This window comes from Rhamphochromis sp. 'chilingali', assembly GCF_963969265.1.
Source record: "Rhamphochromis sp. 'chilingali' genome assembly, chromosome: 3".
In the NCBI taxonomy this organism is placed as follows: Eukaryota; Metazoa; Chordata; class Actinopteri; order Cichliformes; family Cichlidae; genus Rhamphochromis; species Rhamphochromis sp. 'chilingali'.
Genome location: NC_137931.1, coordinates 15,664,392 through 15,687,361, shown reverse-complemented (window position 1 = coordinate 15,687,361; position 22,970 = coordinate 15,664,392). Strand labels below are relative to the sequence as shown.

The 22,970-nt window shown below is 40.0% G+C and overlaps 1 protein-coding gene across 4 annotated transcripts in view; it reads right to left on the bottom strand.

The window, feature by feature from the left end:
• LOC308394332 (voltage-gated inwardly rectifying potassium channel KCNH7-like) overlaps positions 1 to 22,970 on the bottom strand; it is a 74,256-nt gene that overhangs the window by 38,480 nt on the left and 12,806 nt on the right. For all 4 annotated transcript variants that reach the window (XM_080878583.1, XM_080878584.1, XM_080878585.1 and 1 more), the window contains exon 3: positions 10,382 to 10,537. In XM_080878583.1, coding sequence (XP_080734709.1) covers positions 10,382 to 10,537 — 156 coding nt within the window. The remainder of the gene's footprint in view (positions 1 to 10,381; positions 10,538 to 22,970) is intronic.

The window sequence follows — 22,970 nt, the reverse complement described above, 5'->3', positions numbered from 1 at the left end:
CATTGCGGCGTGACGTCAACTCCAAAGCCCTATACTCGCCAATATAAACAATATATACAGTGTTATCTTCATTTTAGATGTCAAAAAGTATTTGCGGCTCCCAGAGTTTTCTTTTGTGTGGAAACCGGGTCCAAATGGCTCTTTGGGTGTTAAAGGTTGCTGACCCCTGCTCTAAAGGATAACATTTGTATTTCTGCTGGGTCCCAACTTTGCTCTCTGCTTATTTATTACAGAGGAAATTAGCCTGAGTTGATAGTCAAGAGCTTTATTTTATTTATTTTTTAAGTCAGGCAGTTGCCATCGGCGTGTGAAAATATACCAGAGTGATAATCAGTAAAGGTCCCTGGCTGAATTTGAAATAGAAACACTATAGAAGTCAGTGATCAGTATAAAACCTCAAAGAAAGAAAGTTCCCCTTGGGTGGGCTCCTGCTGGGTACTCAGGGTTCCTCCCGCAGTCCAAAGACATATGTTATATTCACTGGTCACTCTAAATTGGCTACAGATATAAAGTACACGAATTACTTAAACTGCGTGGACAAGGGTAGAAAAACAAGTAAAGAGGGAAACACTGAAAGCAAAGAAAGAAAGACTAAGACAGAGTCTTAGTAGCCCTGAAGGCTAATCCTGAATAAACTGAAAAGCCATTTCCCCAACAGGAATTTGATGAATCTTTCCTCCTGAGGAAAAAGATAGCTCATAAATAATTTCCCCCAGCTGCTCTTCACTTCCTAGGCTCATCACCACATTCCCCAATGCACATAAGCCAGTGTGGTTGGTTACAGAAAACTATAGTGCGACTAAATGCTAAAGACAACACATAGCGCCATCAATCCACTAAATCTGCAATTCCTTGCTCGTTTTTTCCTGAAACCTATTCTGAACCTCCTGTTGTTCTACAGTTATAAACACATCATGTGGTTAGATTAGATGCTGAGCTGTAGTGGAGAGCTCAAAATAAATAGTGTCCAACGTGAAAATCTGGTGTCTAATGTAGAGATAGTAAGGAGACAAGCAGAAACCATTGTAACCTTTCAGCAGCATCATTTTTCTAACTTGAGATGCCTAGCATAGACAGAATATTTAGAAGAAGAACTGATATAGGCCTGGGCAAAGTAAGATAAGAGGTGAGACAATTTTAGAGCTACTTTATTGTTCTAATATATCACAAGCAGACAATCTCACATTATAGGAATGAAGGTACCAACAGTCTTAAAAGACAACAAAACTGTGTGAGGCCTTGCTTCCCCTTATAACTTACAAAGTTCTACGCAGGTTCAGTGAAGATGAATATAATAGTTTTGGTTGTCAGGGTTACAACAAATGACTTTTTGTACACTGCAGTGAAGAGCACCTGGCACACCAAATCCACACACTACCTTCTCCAAATCGCCCTGCATGTCTTCACCACCTGCACTCATGTGAAAATGAAACACCTTTAATCTTGATTTTGGAATTAAATACAGTATCTGTTTGTTATTTTTTAAAGCTTTTATCTATGTGACATTTACAGTCACCCATAAGACAAAAATTACAAATTATTAACCATTCTCTAATTTTGATATCTGCTCTTGGAACCTACTGATTATTTTATAAAATAGGCCTCTGGTTCAAAAGTACAAGAAGCTCCAGTGATGATGTAAAGAACACAAACTTTTAGGCACACATATGCTTATTTGACCTGGATAAGTTTTTAGATTTGTCACACACAGCAGACTTAATTTGAACTGCATCTGTCAAATTTGTAGTGATCACATATTTTGTTCTGGTTTTAATAGTGTCAGCTCTCAATATACTGACAACATTTTCAACTATTCTGCTTCTCATCTTCCAAGTGATGCTCAGTGCTGGAGGAATTCCCTACTATTGCAACAATACTTATGAATTCATAAGAAACACAATACAAAGCATAGTGAAATGAACCATTTTGCGCACATTTCTGTGTGAATTTTGTGAATCTGTTAGTGGCTCTTCTCTGCTGCATCAAAGCAATCCAAGTCGGTTGCAGAATGTATGACTCATCACTGGTTGACAGAGGGCAATTGATAAGCAGTGCCTAATGCATTCCTCAGATAGAGTCTAGATAACGCAATGCATGCATCATCTCCTCAGTAACAAGCAGTGTAAGGCTATTAATTAGAATAGTAACACTGTCTGTCTCACAGTCTTAAATTACATATTTAGCAGTTTTTTCATGAAAAATTCTGACAAAATTATTCATAATTTGTGAACATGACACAGGTTTCTAGAGTTTCTAGAGTTAAATGGATAAATAAACGAAGCACAAAGAAACCTATCCAGCATCGGGCCTTGACCCTATAAGCAAATCTGAACTATATCTGTGGAGGCACTCACTTAGATATTCAGACTGGAAACAGAGCTGGGAGAACTGCTATAGTGTTCAGACTGGGCCTTAGAAAAGTGAAATACTTTTCTAAGTGGGGGTGGGGGGTCATGGTTTGGTCCTGCCTTCGCTATTGTGGTTGATATGGGGGTAGGGACGGCCTTAGGGCGTCTGGGGAGTCCCTGGGGACGTTTTCCCTGGAGGGCCTAACCCGGGGGATGTGGCCATGACCTGGTTAGGGGCTCTGGTGGCTCTTAGATGGTGTTTTCCTTGTGGCTGCGTACACCGGAGATGGGGGAGGGTCTGTGCTGGCGGACGTTGGTTACTGGCCTGGTAGCCTGGCTGCCCCTGGGTGGGTCCGGGACGGGTGTGGAGGCTTGGGGGTCTGGGGGTGCTCCCCCCCCGGTCTGGGGTGCTGGCTGGGCCTTGGGGGCTTGGGTTCTGGCTGTTGTGTCGCCGGAGCTGTGGGCAGGTGTTTTCAATGCACTTTAGAACAGCACACAGCAACACTACATATGAGCGGGCGTAGGGAGGTTTGGGGTCTTCACTCACCCCGGTTCTGTTAGCCTGTTAGATCCCAATCTGACGGCCAGCACCTCCTCGCAACTGGGGGGCTGGGAGGAGGTGCTGGCTGTCAGATTGGGATCTGGGATGCGGGGCCTCCCTGCTACTGCAGATAAGCAGGTGGTCCGCTTGGTGCTGTATTTATTATGTTGCTCTTTTTTTGTTTGCTTTCCAGGTGATCCAGGTGTTTTGTTTGTTTTTCTTTCTTTCTTCCCCCCTTTCTCACCGTCTCTTGTCCCCTCTGTTTTTCTTTCTCTCCCTCTCTTTCTTTCATTCTTTCTCCCTGTCCTATCCCCCAGTCATGTCTGTCCCGTTTGTAGCAACCGAAAATAAAATAAATACATAATTATAATAAAGGTCAATCAAATGGACCAATATGGCAAGGCCATGATGATCCACTTGGTAAAATAAATCCGCTTGGCATCTTTCTTGGCCTTAAGACAACAATTCTGATGGCTAAAGATCCAAACAGGACAAAAAAAAAAGAAAAAAAAAGAAAAGTGAAATACGAGGGCCTTATCAGTCACATGCACAACAGCCAAACATGCCCCCCTGTCATACACACACGCACACAAAAGCTTGACTATAGCCTAAGCATGCACACTGTCATAGTATCATACATAAACATGTATATAAACTGTATGTAAAGAACATGCATTCACACGCCACATGAAGCAAGGCAGTCTGTTCGAGTCCTCGTTCAATTACACTAATCTGAGGTGACCTTTGGTCTTCACGATGCTGCTTTATATGTCACAGACAGAAAATGGGGAAAGTGAAAAACTTTAAAAAAAGACAAGGCATCAAGAACACGTTCAAGAGCACAGCTGGGGAACGACATTATCCACTATTACACCGACAGCTCTGGGAAACCGAGGGACCCACAGCACTGCTCGAGTAGTTCATCAGGCCATCCTGAGCTATAATTGGTCCAGACCTTTGAAATGATAGCAGGCTAACACATAAGTGTCTGCTAAACGCTTGTGTCAACATGCCAAAGGAGCCATCTAGCTGGGAATTTCAGCAGCTGCCCTCGTGATTACTGCTGCTAGTACAGTTGCAAGATTAAAAAAAAAAAAAGAAAGTGAAAATGTAGCAGTCAATATGGGGATAAAAGTACCCCAGAGGTGTTTTTGCAGTAGTCAAGAGTACATGCAAAGATTAGCTTAACATGTCTGGAAAAACAGAAATAAGTGCACCTGAAAAGGGAATGACAAAGAAATACATAAAGAAGAATATAGCCTGTACAGAGAAATAAATAGACAATCAGGGAATCAAGTGTAAAAATGCTGAAGTAGCCAAATAAAAGTATAACTAAGATGATTACAGTGTTTTGGTTCTGCGTCTGTGTCTGAGCTTTTTAACTTTCTAGTTATTTAAATATTCTATTTGGTCCCTGATTGGTCTAATGTGTTTGTGCTCATTGTAAACAGTTTGTGTTTTTGTTCGTCTTCTTTTTTTCTTTGTAAACTACATCCACAAATACTCAATAAAAATATTTTGAATAATGTGTTCATGCAGTGTTCTTGAGTCTGTTCTCCATGCCCTGCTGTTCATCCTTCCCACTGTTCCCCAGCTCTGTTGTTTCCTAGCCTTAGTGTGTTTTCAAGTTTAGGTTTCAAGTAGTTGCCATTTTCTTTGTACTTTACTTTTCATTTTTATTCAAATGTGTCATTAGCTTTCAACAAGTTGCTCACTTTTTGTTTATTTCAGTCTGACTGTCTTTGCATCTGGTATTTGGGTTCTCACACTCCACTCTGCATGACATACAATTTAAACTGGTAGCTGATAACATCAAGAAACAGGCAAAATTTCTTCTGACACAACGCATTTGTGCTAAATTGAGTCATCTTAAAAGTAGAGAGAGTATCTGTCTCCCAAATAGGAGCTGATTCCTTAGTAGAGGGGCCTGATAGCTGAAGAGTATGCCTCCTATTCTACTTTTACAAGCTCTAAGCACTACAAGTACAAGTACTACAAGCCAGCAGTCTGACAGAGAAGCGCTCTGTTAGGATAATAAGACACTATGACATCTTTAAAACATGCTTAGATTCTAAATTTAACAGGGAGTCAACGGAAAGAAGCTAATATGGGAGAAATATAGTCTCTCTTTTTAGTCCCAGTTAGTACGCTCACTGCAGTATTCTGGATCAACTGAAAGCTTTTCAGAGAGCTTTTAGAGGGACCTGATATTAGCTTTTTAGCATCAATCTGAAACAGGATGTTTCTAATTTCAGCAATACTGCGGAAATGAATAAAGACAGTCCTACATATTTGTTTAATGTGCATACTGAAGGACATAAAATATACCACAAGATCCTTCACAGTGTTACTGCAGGCCAACGTAATGCACTTTAAAGTAATTATCTGGTTAAAACGGAGGTTGTCTGATTTAGTGACTATCTGAATTTAGAAGTAGGAAATCAGAGCTCATCCAGGCTTTTGTCTGTGACATGCCTGGAGTGTAGTTGACTTGTATCATTTGGCTTCCTGGATAAGTACAGCTGGATATCTGCAGAGCAATTAAATTGAATGCAGTTTTTTCTAATAATTTTAAAAAGTATTGGTCCCAGCATTTAACCTTGAGGAACTCCGTGACTAACTTGTGTGTGAAGAAGAGTCCCATCTAAAAATTAGTAGATTTACATCTACAAATTTGCATACAGGGAGTGCAGAATTATTAGGCAAGTTGTATTTTTGAGGAATAATTTTATTATTGAACAACAACCATGTTCTCAATGAACCCAAAAAACTCATTAATATCAAAGCTGAATGTTTTTGGAAGTAGTTTTTAGTTTGTTTTTAGTTTTAGCTATTTTAGGGGGATATCTGTGTGTGCAGGTGACTATTATTGTGCATAATTATTAGGCAACTTAACATAAAACAAATATATACCCATTTCAATTATTTATTTTTACCAGTGAAACCAATATAACATCTCCACATTCACAAATATACATTTCTGACATTCAAAAACAAAACAAAAACAAATCAGCGACCAATATAGCCACCTTTCTTTGCAAGGACACTCAAAAACCTGCCATCCATGGATTCTGTCAGTGTTTTGATCTCTTCATCATCAACATTGCGTGCAGCAGCAACCACAGCCTCCCAGACACTGTTCAGAGAGGTGTACTGTTTTCCCTCCTTGTAAATCTCACATTTGATGATGGACCACAGGTTCTCAATGGGGTTCAGATCAGGTGAACAAGGAGGCCATGTCATTAGTTTTTCTTCTTTTATACCCTTTCTTGCCAGCCACGCTGTGGAGTACTTGGACGCGTGTGATGGAGCATTGTCCTGCATGAAAATCATGTTTTCTTGAAGGATGCAGACTTCTTCCTGTACCACTGCTTGAAGAAGGTGTCTTCCAGAAACTGGCAGTAGGACTGGGAGTTGAGCTTGACTCCATCCTCAACCCGAAAAGTCCCCACAAGCTCATCTTTGATGATACCAGCCCAAACCAGTACTCCACCTCCAACTGGAGCTCTCTGCCCTTTACCAATCCAGCCACGGGCCCATCCATCTGGCCCATCAAGACTCACTCTCATTTCATCAGTCCATAAAACCTTAGAAAAACCAGTCTTGAGATATTTCTTGGCCCAGTCTTGACGTTTCAGCTTGTGTGTCTTGTTCAGTGGTGGTCGTCTTTCAGCCTTTCTTACCTTGGCCATGTGTCTGAGTATTGCACACCTTGTGCTTTTGGGCACTCCAGTGATGTTGCAGCTCTGAAATATGGCCAAACTGGTGGCAAGTGGCATCTTGGCAGCTGCACGCTTGACTTTTCTCAGTTCATGGGCAGTTATTTTGCGCCTTGGTTTTTCCACACGCTTCTTTCGACCCTGTTGACTATTTTGAATGAAACGCTTGATTGTTCGATGATCACGCTTCAGAAGCTTTGCAATTTTGAGACTGCTGCATCCCTCTGCAAGATATCTCACTATTTTTGACTTTTCTGAGCCTGTCAAGTCCTTCTTTTGACCCATTTTGCCAAAGGAAAGGAAGTTGCCTAATAATTATGCACACCTGATATAGGGTGTTGATGTCATTAGACCACACCCCTTCTCATTCCAGAGATGCACATCACCTAATATGCTTAATTGGTAGTAGGCTTTCGAGCCTATACAGCTTGGAGTAAGACAACATGCATGAAGAGGATGATGTGGACAAAATACTCATTTGCCTAATAATTCTGCACTCCCTGTATAAAGATATGCGATGCAGTTCTTTTGCTACCATTAGTGTATTTTAATCACTGTAGTAAAATACTGTGGTCAGCCGTGTTAGATGAGCACAGACACCAGTCCAATTTCAAGATCATTTGACTTTCAGTGGTGCTATTTCTGTGCTATACACTCTAAATCCTGACTGAATCTCCTCAGACTAACCATTCCTTTGCAGATGATCAGCTAACTGTTTGAATACCACTATTTCAATAACTTTTAAAAATAACAGCAAGTTTAGAAATCCGTCTATAATTAAGGATCGATTAAGGACTTTTTAAAATAATGGTTTAATTACCACCACCTTAAAAGTTTGTGGTACATAGCCTGATATTAAAGACAAATGAATTAAATTTAAATTCGATGGATGGATAAAATTGAAGCATTAATGGTGAAACGTCTTTGAGCAGTCTTGTATACGGCTGGGTATTGTCACTGATTTCTAGAATTGATTCGATTCAATTCCGATTCACGATCCACGATTTGATTCAATTCGATTTAAATCTGGGAAATTTTGCCTCAGAGAGCCAGAAATATTATAATTCAGATCAGTACATTTACATATTTTTGTATCTATAAAAAGGAAGCTGACACTTGCAAGACTTTATCAAAGGTGTAAGCATCACAGCAGATGCCTTTGTGTCAAAGTAGCTGAAGAGAAAACACAGAAAAACATGAAGGTGATTTTCCTGGCCTGGGATTTTATAAAATATATTCTGCAGTACATCAAAAATGAAAGAAAACCATTAATCAACATATGAACATTACCTCTGAAGTTACAGTGGTTTTATTAGCGCATTATGCATTTTGCATAATTTTAAAAAGTTTACATTTGTTCAGAAGCCTATTGAACAGCAGAAATGAGGCTTTCTTTTCGGAAGCAAGTAAAAGGAAAAAAAACAGCAGCCGACAGCGCTGTAAACAACGGCAGACTTGTGCGTAACAAGCAAGCGAATAATGCAGAAAACAGATTTTTAGACGGGAAACTGTTCTTGAAGTATACTGAGAAAGAGAGAGAGAGCTGTGCATGAAGTGTGGTGGAAGCAAAACAGCAAAAGTCAGAGGGAATTCATGACGATGTTTTTGTGAAGCATAGTTTGGATCTTTTTTGCTGCTGGTTCGGTCAATATTGTTTGGAGAGAGATGAAACTGACAGCTTTAGAATCAGCGCAAAAAAGGCATAAACACAAAGTGCGGATCAGTTATACTAAAGTGAAATATCAATTATAGCAGACAGCAGCATGTGCAACATTAAGATTATAGTAGGTCTCTAGCAGTGTTGGGTAAGTTACTTTAAATTAGTAACTTAGTTACATTACTAGTTACTTCTATCAAAAGTAACTCAGTTACTTCAAGTTACTCGTTACTTTCAGAGTAACTAGTTACTAGGGAAAGTAACTTTGGTTTTACTCAGAATTCTCTTGTTAATGTGTTGCTTCCGTAACTGGATACCCAGCAAGATTGCCAGTCTTCTAGCTTGCTTACTTGCCACAAGTGCACTGTGCCACCTACCAATAGAAAGGAAAAAATAATGTGCACATTTCCACGAGAGAAATCCCACGCCTGATTCTATCCTAGCCTGCTTTTTACATCCAACACAAAAACTGCAGTCGTGGTGCTTTCGATTGTACTCAGAACTCGGAAATTCTGCCTTCTGAATAGGAAGATGTAGGTAACACCAGACTGCAGATGAGCTGCATACAGAGCTGGACTGGGACAAAAAAAATCGTCCCGGGCATTTTGACCATTATAGGAAAAATCATAAAACCTTTGAATGAAAATAAACGCTGTTGTGACAGTGATGTACACTGTTCTGATTGGATATATGTATCAATCTATCAATTGTTTGTTGCAAGACTCAGATAATTATTTTTTTAAAAGTGAGACATTTTAAATGAGAATAAGAAAGTATTTCTTTGTGCCCCCCTTTCCCTTTTAATGCCCTACATGGACCCCTGGCAACACTTTGCTAGACCCGCCCCTGCACCAGCTGTCAGCTACTTAGAAAAGGATCCTGGTGTTATTTGTCTCTCAGAAACAGTTCATAACTTCCCTTCAACTCATTCATGTCACCTAAAAGGTAAACCTGTTTCTCCATCACAGCTCTGATGATTCAGTAAGGACATCTCCTGGTTTCATCTTCATGTTTCCCTCTCATCACATAACCAAACCATATCATGACCAGCAGGTTTACAGCTGTGGCTCCAGCCAACATCAGCTGATACTAGAAATTAATATTAAATAAATTCTAACAGCAGCTGATCAAGCTTAAACGTGCTGCTGTTGTTTAACGCGACATCCGCTGGTTTCCTCTTTCTGGCGCAAAGTGGGCGATAAATAAACAAGAGAGAAAAGCCGATCAGCTGATCATTGATCAGTTTCATGATTGAAGTAGAAACAGGAGAGGGAGGGTGAGAGGATGAGAGAAGAAGAGGCAGCTGTGCAGCGTAAACACAGAATAACTCCAGCTTTGTGTCTTTTTCATTGTAGCTGAAACACAAACTGTGTTCCTTTTCACCTCAATACGAAACGCATGATATTTTCTCTGAATACGAGACGATTCCGTTTTTTACGGGACGGTTGGCAACTCTAATAATTAACCTTATGAACAAAATAAAGTTCAACATCAGTAACATAGCACCACCCAGCTGTATAGAAACTCCGTCATGCTAGCTAGCACGCAGTACGAAAAAGTCAGCATAACGAAAATAAACTCCACCTAAACTTGGTTCATATCTGACCCAGATGGACTGCAGGTTATAACTTCTTACCTGAAGTTCAGTTCACCTGACACTCTCGGACCAGCGGCCGCTTCGGGTCTCTCCTCTTGCCTCCCTTTTCCTTCATCCACCTGCTGGCTTCCACCACTTGCTAATGTTATTGAATCTGTGGAAGCTCCGCGATAGCCACCACACGAAGTAACGAATAACGAGCCTCTCTAAATCCCAGTAACGAGTAACGCGTTCCCGGCTTTGGCATAATAACTAGTTACCGTGCTCGTTACCACAATAATAACGTAGTTACTGTAACGCGTTACTTAATAACGCGTTAGTCCCAACACTGGTCTCTAGTATATTTATGTATTTCTAATATATGTCCACCTTTATACGTGTATTATTTCTAACACTATATTTACTTAATGGTACAAACACAACCAGATTTGGGGAACAAATAAAAGCTCCGACCAAATGTCACAGACGGTCGTCTAGCACCGACCTTCTCCTGCCTGGGCCTTGCATGTTTTTACTCACATTGATCAGCTTTAGAAGGTGAGGTATGGTTTAGTCTCTCCAGCGAGTCACTGCTGCCTTCATCCAGGATGTAATCAAAGTTCAGGATGAACATCATGACCACACCCTCCTCATTCTTCACAGGGATGATATGGGTGGCACAGAGGAAGTTTGAACCTAAGCAAAAGGAAATCACAGTTAGAAAGAGTTTTCTATTTGATTGACTTAACATGTGAGCCAGTGGCAGATACAGAATCTCGAAATTATGAGGCCCAATCAATCTTTGTAATTTTTCAGTCTGAAGCAAAATGGAAAACCTGATTTAAACCCGACATAGCAGGTTTCTAGACATTTTGACCCTGGAGTTTTCCATTAACACCCTTTGACATTCAAGCATCTTATTCCAGATAACGTTGCTCACACAGGTAGGTCTGGCAGAAAAATGAGGGTGAAAAGGTCAACAAGGCCTTTGAGAGGAAACCCACTGGAGCTCAATGATTTTCACAGTTCAGTACAGTTGAAACATTGCAAACAGCTTACATCAAACCTAACATTAGCAGATTATTTAAATAATGTATCCCCTTGAATAATTAATAATTTCTTCTTCATGTAACAACCATGAATATTTTCACAGCAGTTCTCATGGAAGGAAAAAAAATGAGGCCCAATTACTAGAGTTGGCAATGGCTTCACAGTGGGAGGTAATTTAATACAACCCTGCTAGCTGCTAATGCCTCACATCTAAATGTTCCTAATTGATCAAATAGGAAAGAGGTGAACAAAAATAAAGCAGATATAGGAGACAAAATTGTAGACCATTCCTACCAGCTGACTTGTCCTAGCTTCAGAAAAAACCCTCAAATAAACAGAAAATATGATTGTTACATTTTTATTTTTAGGTTTGATTCCGTCTTTAATCCTACTCTAGGCTTAAATAGTAATTGAAGTGTTGCCAACATTAGTAAAGCTGTAGTACAGGAGCAATGAACAAAAATGAGATGCATGTTTATGTTTTAACTAATAAACATAGACATTGTTGGAAGATGCTCTCTCACACACTAGACTTGAAATCCTGGTATCACTATTAGGCTATTTATAGCTCACCCAGCAGGCACCCAGCCCAGCTTCTGGGGGAGCATAGATGCACTGCTGCTCAAACACCCTAAACTGCGATTCTTACTCTGCCTACAAAAGAATTGTGGATTACCACTCACTTTCTTATATCAGGTTCTCAAATGCTACTGTGCAGCTTTGTAAACCAAAGTAGTTCACAAGGCCTGGTTTTGATTTATGTTTTAGGAAGTCCAGATTTTGCAGGGCTAAGCAATATCCAGGGCCTAACAGTATATCAGTGTCACCATGGGTGGGTTGAACTATTCACTTAAATCTGGGGCGGGGGGGGGGGGGACTACCGTGCCTCCTGTGACTACAGTGTCAACACTGTAGCACTGTAGCTTACAGATAATACAGAACATAAAGTCACAGCAGATGGTTGCCTCTTCTTCACCCTAGTTCTGCCTACTCACTCACAGGGAATGACCAGATTGCTAGTGTTCCCTCTCCAGTTCCGTACCTTTACCTTAAAATGACTCTTGGTGTAAACCGGCACTATATACACACATATACACACTACACTATGAACACAGCATTGACTACAGAGTGAGTATTAAGAAAACAGCATTCTGATATAGCAACTATGACTTGAGGTAAAAAAAAAGAAGCTTGTTTTGAATCACAACTGAAGCAAGCACTTTGGCGACAGTGGGAAGGAAAAACTCCCTTTTAATAGGAAGAAGCCTCCACCAGAACCAGGCTCAGGGAGGGGCGGCCATCTGCTGCGACCGGTTGGGGTGACAGGAAGAAGACAAGATAATCCACATAGTTTAGTTTGCATTCAACATACTTTTTAAAAGCAATTTGAATCAGACTTGACTGTCAATTTTATTCACACGCTCCCCATACACTTATGAAATAACTACCCAGAAGATGGTAAATGGCCTGTATTTGTATAGCACTTTACTTAGTTCCTAAGGACCCCAAAGCGCTTTACACTGCATTCAGTCATCCACCCATTCACACACTGGTGATGGCAAGCTACATTGTAGCCACAGCTGCCCTGGGGCGCACTGGCAGAGGCCAGGCTGTGGGACACTGGCGCCACCGGGCCCTCTGACCACTACCAGTAGGCAACGGGTGAAGTGTCTTGCCCAAGGACACAACAACTGAGACTGTCGGAGCCAGGGCTCGAACTGGCAACCTTCCAATTACAAGACAAACTGCCAACTCTTGAGCCACGATCGCCCCAGAAGAGTTACCAATATGGCTGCCAAGTGGTAAGTCATGCTTCTAGAAGGACTTTGACGTTAGCTAGAGGGATTAAATCCTGACCTACACAAATATACACACATTATTAGTGGAATATTTTGGATATGAAAAGAGTGCATCCAGATATTATTGTGTACTTACCTCATACTGACAGATTCAGTTATTTACCCCAACTTAAAATATGAACTTCAATCAATGACTTTGATTTTAGCTTTCATCTCAGCTCAGATATGTTTGTCATTATAAAAATACAAATGCATCTGTTGTTTTTATCTCTTTAAGCACAAGGAGTAGCACTGACAGTGATAAGCATCCTATAATTTGACTCACTTTGTTTGCAAATTAAAATCTTCTCCGTCTGTCTCCATGGAAACAACTGAGCGCTCCAAAGAAAGTTAAACTCACTGCACCATTCTGTCATCAGTACAAAGTGACTTCAAGATGTTTTTCAAATGATTATCTTTATTCATCTGCCAATATACAGGGTGTTGAAAGAAATTTCCCTTTTATGGCAACAAACAAATGGAATAAATCATTTAGATGGGCATTTAACAGTGTTTCCACTGAAAACACAAACACCACCCAGCCACCTATCATTACATTTTTTCAGTTGTAGTGTTGAAGAAGTGTCTGAAGTTGTACAAATGCACATTTGCATAGACTAACCAAACATGCAAAACAAATCACATGCATGCACACAGATGCCCTCACATGTGCACAACCATACAGTGCTGTGCAGAAGTCTCAAAGCATTCTATCCATCAACGAACAAAATCCAATAAAACTTGCTAAATATTATGTGATGTAATGGTAAATGGCCTGCATCTTCAAACACAAGGCGAACAAAGAGCCCCACACTAAACACACCATGCAGAGATTATATCAAGAGACAAAAGACAGTGAGCCAGTCTAAAATCCAGAGACCTGTGGCACATTTTCCAAGCTTGAATAACTGCACCTGTACCCAGGAGAACTGGAGATGCTCACATCAAATATAGATAGTTATGATTTCATTTTTATGTGATTAGTTGACTATACTATATTATTTTTTAACATACAGTACTTTCCAGTACTTGTAGTAAATTCGTTCACAGTACAGTACAGAGCAGTCTATAAAAGTAGTGCTTGCAGGGACAAAACCCCAGCCTTGAAATGCAATCTATGTGTGTACGTGTATGAGTGACTCTAAAAATAGGCTGCTTGGAATCCATAGGCATTTATAATTCATAAGTGTCAAGTATTATATTCTAGAAAACATAATGGTGACTTGGTGACAATGGCTTTTTTAGGCAACATAAGAATGAGAATGGGTTTAAAGCTGTGTGTATGAAGAAGAATAGAAGAAGAAGAAAGTGATGGGAATTTTATAAAAACTTAAAGTTTGTTAAAAAAAATCTATATTTTGTTTATTGTAATAATTTTTCATGTGATCTCATGTCATATACTTAGCAATGGCTCAATTCAAATACAGTTGAATATGAAAAAGACAATGGAGTAGAGAAGTGCTTATAGTTTCTAAGCCATACAGGGGCACAAGGACATTGTGATCTTTTCAAGGTTCAAGGTTCTTTATTTGTCACATGCATAGTTATACAAGTATAACACACAGTGAAATGTAGCCTGACACGCTCCTCGACATGTGCAAAAATTGGGGGGGGGGGGGGGGGGGGGGGTGTAGAGGAAGAACATTATATATATATATATACATACATATAGTATATACACTGGGTGAATGTGCAGTAGTAGCAGCAAGCAGGTGAATTCTGTACATTAATATGAATAGACATCTGACTTTTTGTCATTACTTCAGTTGACGCATGTGTTACTTGGAGCGGAGTGACCAGTTTTAATATGGGTTTAGTATTAGTTTTAAACCTGCATAAAAATAATAATTCTACATGAACTTCTTTTCCCTCTATCTCTTCTGGTCATTACTCCTTTACTCCTTCATGTCTCTTAAATCCAGACTCCTTTTTTTTCTGTTGGTTTATTCCCCTTAGTCTTTATTTGCCTGCTCTCGTTCTCTGCTCCTGTCTCTGCATGTCTTTCTTCCTGAGAAGAAAGAGAGCTGCCCAGGTTCTCTGCAGGAAGGCCACCTGACGCGTTATAAACGGACAGATCAGAAAGATTCCCGACACTGCTGCTGATGCAAATTTCTGCCCATCTGCCTGTGTATCCTGCCTCAGAGGAGTGTGACAGGCAAACACAGATACACATACATGCATGCACACACTCACACAAACAGAAATAACATTTACATTTCTTGCGTGCACACTGGCAGTGAGACAGCCAAGCATGCGCACAAAAACGCTAATGAGGTCCACAGATCTCGGCTCAGCACACTCTGAAACAGCCACAGACAGACACTGGCTCACACACATAAACACACACAGTCACTCACACACAGCCTGCCGGCAGCATTAATTAGCAGAATGTTCTCTGTCCAACTAAATCTAATACGCAGGCAATGGAGCTGCTTTACATGGTGCAGTGTAATGAGAGAGCACACCTTTGAAATTCTCTGACTAAAACAACTTTAGTCAGAGAATTTCTGACCTGAATATTTATAAGGACAAGCAAAGCAAACACAGTTAAATATCTCCATTTAATAGATCGGGTGCCATCTCTACTGCTTTAACAACAGATTTAGAATTGAAAAAAAAAATACCCTTCAAACTTAAAGAAAGTGTGTGACTCAGCATCAGCCCTCCCATGACACAAATTTACAGTCATGGATGGATGAAGTGAAACAGAAACACAATCTGTTCTTTTCTAGTCTCTAATCCTCAGAGAATGGTGGATGGAGGAAAGTGCTGACACACAGTTCATGTAAGTGGCAAAGAATCTCAAACTTTGGCAAGGTGAAAGTGATCTAATGCGCACAAAACTGCCTATCATCCCCATAAACAAGATTCTTGAGCCAAACTGGAGGGAATTCTATATATATAAGCAGCGTGATAAGGCTACTGCTTTGCTAGTGTTGAAACTGCTTGGTGTGTCAAGGTCAAGCCTTAAGCCTGAGAGGAAACGTGGGTCTTATTCATTGAAACATTTTCCACTCAACTTCATTTCCTCGCTGACAGGGTGCAGTTAGGAAGCTACCTGGATTAACAGAGCTACCTAGTAATCTTTTGCTAGACAGATGGCTCGGCAGGATGGCAGCACAGTGTGTTACCAAGTGTATATGCAGACTACGCCAAATCACAGCATGCTCTTTAATATTTTCAGACCAAAGCCACATTGTATAGCATTATCATTTTTGAACATAACTACTCTGGTACAGTGGGGAGTCAGTGTCCATTCTGATAAAAACACAAGATTTTTTAAAAAAAAGGTAGTTCCAGTCATGCAAAGTCACCTCCATGCCAGTTTTTGTACTTGATGTCTCTCCAGTAACCTAGATGACTGGTCCAAGCAAAGACATTACTATGAAATTAACACAACTGTGCATGAGATAAAACCGGCATTCATCTCAAACACAGTGGATAAAAGTTGATATTCTGCATAACAGACACGTTATAGACACCTTTTAGTACACAAGACTCCCGGGAACCTTAATTTGACCTCAAGGTTTGGACTAACAACAGGAACACTAATGGAGCTAAGGACAAAGTTCAGATGAGGGTAGTGTCTTATATTGCATTGATACACCAATGACCAACAATTCCAACAATGTCCTTTCATTACAGAGCTATCCAATACATGTCTCTGTTCAACACAGTTCTCTCAGTCTGTGCCTCACTGCCATGATTCTCTTTCTCAACTTACATTAATTACACCATCAAAGGTTGTGCCAGTTCAAGCTCATTTTAAGCTTGAGGGATCACTGCTCTGCTCTGCTGAAGGGCATTACCTCCAGCCGAGCAGAGCTTTGAAATATCTTTCAAGAAGCTTGGAGCTCTTTTCCTGAAGCCTACTTAAAGAAATTACAAGAAAGCTTGCGTAAGATATTTCAGGCTCTATTGAAGAATAAAGGTGGGCGTTACAACTTATTGACTTTCATAATCTCATTAGAATTGTGCAAATTCTTTTTTTCCTTATATATTGTATTTCTATGCATGTTTCAATTAATAATATCCCATTTCCCCTATTTCCCATTTTCGTAGCAAATCATTAAGAAATTAGGGATATCTCAAGATTTTTTCATAGTATTTTATAGTGTAAAATTTTTGTTTTATAGTGTAAAAGACCTGATACTTTAATTATATTTAGTGCTGTACAGGACATGAGATGTCATTGTATTAATTTCACCAATTAAAGAAAATTTACTGATTTCTTCAATTTTGGTTTCAAAAAGAAAGAGAGTTGGCAGTTCATTGGTAAATGACTTGTCAGCCAAGCAGGCAGTAGAATTATCTTAATCCTTAATGTTTTCTTGGCTGTTTATCTTAGCCTGCTGAGGAAATAACCTGAGTAACCTGTAGGAGTGTTAACCCACTACTGAAATGGTAGCTGTTCAGTTAAACCCTGGTTGAAAAGTTATAGCTCCAAAAAAACCAAGATGGCAATGGCCAAAACACAAAACCCAAGGCTCAGCAGAGGTCAACAGTCTACACTACTGGAAGAAATATTCAATTTTCTTACTGAGGTTTTGCAAACATGTGGTGACAAATAAAGCCGAAGTTACATAGGCCTAGAGATTAGTCTGTGACCAGCTACCAGAAACCACTGATCATGAGGGAAAAATTAGTGTTCCCTAACTATTTGCTGGAAGTTGATGACAGTCATTGGAAAAATAATTGCTAGAGCCCTAGTCAGCGGTCAGCAACCCCCTGAGTTTTACCTCTCACTGGGAAAAATGTGTTGCACAACTCCACAACTATTTTCGATTGCTTTGGTCTCTAGGACACTGCTGTGGTCGCAGTTTGAAGGTGTTGGACTTTTCCACAAGCACTGCACAGCTATTCCCTGAGCTGTATGGAAACTGTGAATCTGCAAACTGGAAATGAAAACCATTTGGCTTCAAAGTGAAAGTGTCTTTTGAAACATGCTGGCTGCAGGCACAACTTTTACTTTAAAGAATTGAATTTTTTCAAATTCTACTTCTACTGAGCTAATAATTAGTGAGTATTTGCAGACCAACATAAACAACCATAGGCAGCTGTGGCAACTGGCTAGTAGCCAAAGTAGTCAAACAACATCTTATTTTCCACTAGCAAAGTTTCAAGATAAAGTAGTCCTCTTAGGCTACGTCCACATTAACACTAAAACGGTGTCTTCGTCTGAAAATACTCTGCGTGCACCAGGGGCGATTTTTCAGTCTTTTTCTAATTGCCCTGTCATAAAATGTAATATTTCACATATAACTGAAGCCTGTAGAAACTGAGATGTGGCTCTTGGGTTGTTTGCAACTTCTTGAGCATTGCTCATTCTGAACAAGGGTGATGCGCAAAGCTGTAGTAAAAAGTATTGATGGAGATGTACAGAGAAGGTCAAAAAGAGGTGCTCTGTCTTTGTGGATCTAGAGAAAATTAATAATAGGGTGCAAAGAGATGAGCTGTGGCTGTGCTTGAGGAAGTCAGGAGTGGCAAAGAAGTATGTGAGGCTGGTACAGGACATGCATCAAGACACTGAGATATAGTGGGATGGGATTACATCAGAGCTGCCCTTCTTGTTCGCAATGATGATGGATAGGTTGACAGATACGATCAGGCAGGATTCTCAGTGGAATATGATGTTTACCAATGACATTGTGATCTATAGTGAAAGTAGCGCGCAGACGAGAGCCTGGATAGGTGGAGGTTTGCTCTGGAGAGAAAAGGAATGAAAACCAGTGGAAGCACGACAGAATATGTGTGTGTGAATAAGATATGGGACAGGTGGAAAGGTAAACATAGAAAGAGTAGAGATAGTGAAGGCAGATGAGTTTAAATACCTGGGGTCAACCATACAAACCAATGGAGAGTGCAGAGGTGAAGGAGAAAGTGCAGGCAGTTTACCCTGCTGATATGAGTGTCAGCGGTGATTTGTGAGAAAAGGATAGCAGCAAGAGTAAAAGAGAAGATTTACAAGATGATAGTGAGACCTAATATGACACATGGATTGGCGACAGTAGCACTAACAAAAGACAGGAGGCTTGGTTGGAGGTGACAGAGCTGAAGATTATGATTGACACTGGGAATGACCAAAATGGACAAGATCAATTTCATGAAGAAATGAGTACATCAGATCGACAGCTCAAGTTGAGTGTGTTGGAGAAAAGTTAGAGAGGAAAGGCTGTAATAGTTTGGACATGTTTGGACAGGCATAGTGGTCATATGGGACAAAGCATGGTAAATATGGTGCTACCATGAAAAGAGGAAGATGCATGGATGTGCACAACATTCAAATGAATAAAAGAAGGATATGAAGAGGGTTGGTGTGATAAACAATTTGCATAGCTGAACAAAATCCTGGTATCTTTATTATAAAAAAAAACAACAACAATCCTTTGTAAAAAAACTAAATTAGTTAGGTAATAGAAATTGCTGAATGTGACTGTGTACCTGACAGTTGCACAGCAGGAGTAGTTCCAGTTTCAGGATGCTGGAAATTTCATTCCATTTCCACTATCAATAATTAAAAGAATGCAGCTGAACGTACACTCATTCACAGTGGAAAGGTAACTAAAGTTCAACACAAGCATACATTTATCTCTGCAGTTTGATCAAGTTCTTCTTCTTGCTGTCTCTCTCATACACGGATACACACACACAGTTGCTTAACATCTGTTAACTGGTTATATCTGACTGTTATATGGGAATCTTGACAGCCCTCACTCGGAGAAATCTCTGCCAGCACCATTTAAGTGAAAATCATTTTAAATGGAAAACTCTACTTTTTGCCTTGGTTTGATAGACATGGTGTGTGTGTATGTGTGGGTGTATGCAGTTATGTTTGTATGTGAGCACAAATGAGTGATACTAATGTGAGCTGAGCCTCGAGCAGCTCTGGTGTTACACTACCTCAGGGGTTACAGTGACACTTCCCTCCTTGTTTCCACTCTCTATGTCTCTGTAAAACGCTCAACTGTGAGCTTTTTCAGTTCGCCACAACTAATTGTCATCAAATCAAGTTATCCAGGTCACTCTTTAACCGTCTCAGCAAGTTAGAATGTGTTGGAGTCGATCACTGTTGTAGCAGTAGTGTCTTTTATTCAGAAAGTGAGAAAAGCAACATGGGTGTAGGAATGACGGCGACCTGTGTAAACTGCAAAGAGCACAAATTCTCATTTACAGTAACAGACAAGCCACTCAATCTGATGACTCTACTCAAAAACAGAAGATGGGTGAAAAGATGCTGTGATTCCATTAAAGTATTAAAGCTAAATGATTATAAATGAGAAAGATTTAAAAAACAAGCCTATGCTTCTGGAAATGTAACCAGCGCTTCCCACCCCTCTCCCGTTTTCCTTTTTCCACTGAGAACATTTAGATGTACTCGGAACTGTATACGTGTATGTCTGCTATCTATTCCAGAATTGAATGTCATCAATGGCAGCACAGGGCCTGGTGGTTTGAGAAACTGTCTCGTAGCACAGAGGTCACTTGTCAAATCAAGAGAAGTGCCTCAGCATCTATATGAATAACAGGTACACAGTACATACGTACACATTATTTATAACTGCAGAAATATCCTCTGTTATTATTCATAGAAGAAAATTATTTCCATTTATCCCCTGCCAGTGGTAAGGCAATGACAGTCTTGGAACATAATTAAAATCGAATGTAATGGCATATCATAAATATATTCCTGGAAATTAGCGATGGAGTCATAACATCCCATAACATCTCCTCTTGAACAGACAGGAGATGTGGGTGTTAAACATTGTGATCACAATGACAGAGTACAGCCTTGTTAGCATGAGGCACAATGACTTTCAACAGGACCTGATAATGGTAGGAAGACAGTGACTAAAAGTAAAATTTGAATCAGAGGGTCAATGCATTCTGTCTCAGCATTTATATAAGAGACACTTCATAATGAGTTTAAATCACACAGTATAAAAACCAAACTGCAGGCTGAAGCAGATAAACTTTATTCCAAATCTGAGTCATGATGCAGAACTGAATACAAGCAACTTAATTGCCTTTTGTGTGCCTGATTGTGGTGCAGATTCATTCAAGGTCTTATTTTATGAGCCCCTCCTCAAAATGTAAACCAGCAGTGTTTACCATGCATACATAACTATTAAAATATAGTGGTGCAAGGAGTCAGCTGACTCCTGCTTTGCCATTTTCAGTAAACAAGTTTGTCTTTCTGTTCCTCTTTTAGTGTCAGGGAAACAGAGTTACTAAACAGTAAACAACAAAAAATTAGGAGCTCAGTGCCAAAGTTACAGTAGGTAGTTTTTATGTCTTTACTTTATCTTTCCAAACTCAGTGCTACTGCACCATCTTGGACAGACAGATGGTTTTTGTAGCTGATGTGACAAGCGCTTCAGATGCTACCAAAAAAGGGACAACATCAAGCATGACAAAATTAAAGCATCCGCCTGTGCTGATATGTTTCTGTCACTGCTGATCAGAGATGGAGCTGAAAATTACCCACAACTGCAGAGTACTTCAGGGTTTATTACAAAAACTAGTTGCTGTATTTTAGCATATGTCGAATCTTTTATCTGATATTTCCTTGGTATTGTTTCTATCCTTGGATCGGGAAAACGTGGCTTACTGCTATTGACAGATTGACAGACTGATACTAAAATTCCATTATGATGTGTGAGGGTTTAAAAAAGGACCCAAATTCAGAATCCGGAGGACAAAGACAGGATGACAGCTAAATACAAAAGACACTTACAAAAGTAACTTAACTTCCACAGCATGTCTTTGTCCTCCCCTCACAAAAACTGGTCACGACAGATGGACGTCCCTCCCCCTGCCAGGTTCTGCTGGAGATTTCTTCCTGTTAAAAGGGAGTTTTTCCTTCCCATTGTCACCAAAGCACTTCATCAAACGGGTTTTTCACTGTTTTCTTTGTATTATTGTAGGGCCTTTACTTTACAACATACAGCATCTTGAGGCAACTGCTACTGTGATTTGGCACTATATATAAAAAAAATTACTGAATACACGAACAACTGATTAGTGACTTTTAAATTTGTGGATATCCTGTGTTCATGTGGTGTATGGGTTACTGTTTACAGTATTATTACAGCACGAGAGCTTGACTGAATGTGTACTGTGTATGTGAACCTTTGAAGAATACCTTGAAGAGCCAGTTAATGATTGTACAGTTAGGGCTGGGCAATATGGCCTAAAATTCATATCGCGATATAATTTCAAGCATGTGCGGTAACGATATATATCGCGATATATTCTTTTCTTCTGTATAAGGTATTTTCAACACTACAAGGCACACTTAAAATTCTTTAATTTTCTCAAAAATAGAGAGTGTGCCTTATGTATGAATTCTGGTTGTGCTTACTGACCTCGAACCCGATTTGGGCGTGCAGAAATCTGTTAAAAAATGTTTTAGTACAACTTTGGTAAGCCGCACTGCTTGATGGATTGTCAGAGCATTACGGCTGCCATGGTGAGGAGCTTCGCGGAGTAATCTGGGTCCAAAATTCCGTCCCTTCAGGTCCCAAAGTCAAACTCTTTTACTGAGAGTAAAAAACGGTCTAAATTCTTTAATCTTTAATAAAATCATCAGCGTTGCTGCTTTACCAGGTGTAACAATTAAGTTTAACATCCAGGCATCCATGAAAACAGAATTTATTAAATTTAACGGAGTTAGAAGTTAGCAGGAAGTTAGCTCGCTAGTTTCCACCTAAACATGACATACTATGTTCTGACTGAGAGATTTTTGAAACTAATTAAAACGTACAGCTCTGCTACCACTTCCAACATAAATGAAGAGAGAAAACTAAACAGCAGTGGCATTTGCAGGGTTACTGAAGTTGGACTACCTAATGTTGTGCTACATGATTGCTAGCGAAACAGCTATGTTAGCATAACATTGGCACAGTGAAGCTGGAGGATGAATGCCAACTTTTTTTCCACTCGAAAAAAGTCATTAATGAATCAATGTTATGGAAGTGGAGGAAGCGCAGTTTTTGGCTTTCCCCACATTTCAAAAGTGCTTCATCTCTTTGCTATGACTGTCGGCATATTTTGCAGATGCTGCCGGTGGCACGGTGGTTAGCACTGTTGCCGCACAGCAAGAAGGTCCTGAGTTCAATTCCAACATCAGGCTGGGGTCTTTCTGTGTGGAGTTTGCATGTTCTCCCTGTGTTTGTGTGGGTTCCCTCCGGGTACTCCGGCTTCCTCCCACCGTCCAAAGACATGCAGCTTGTGGGGATAGG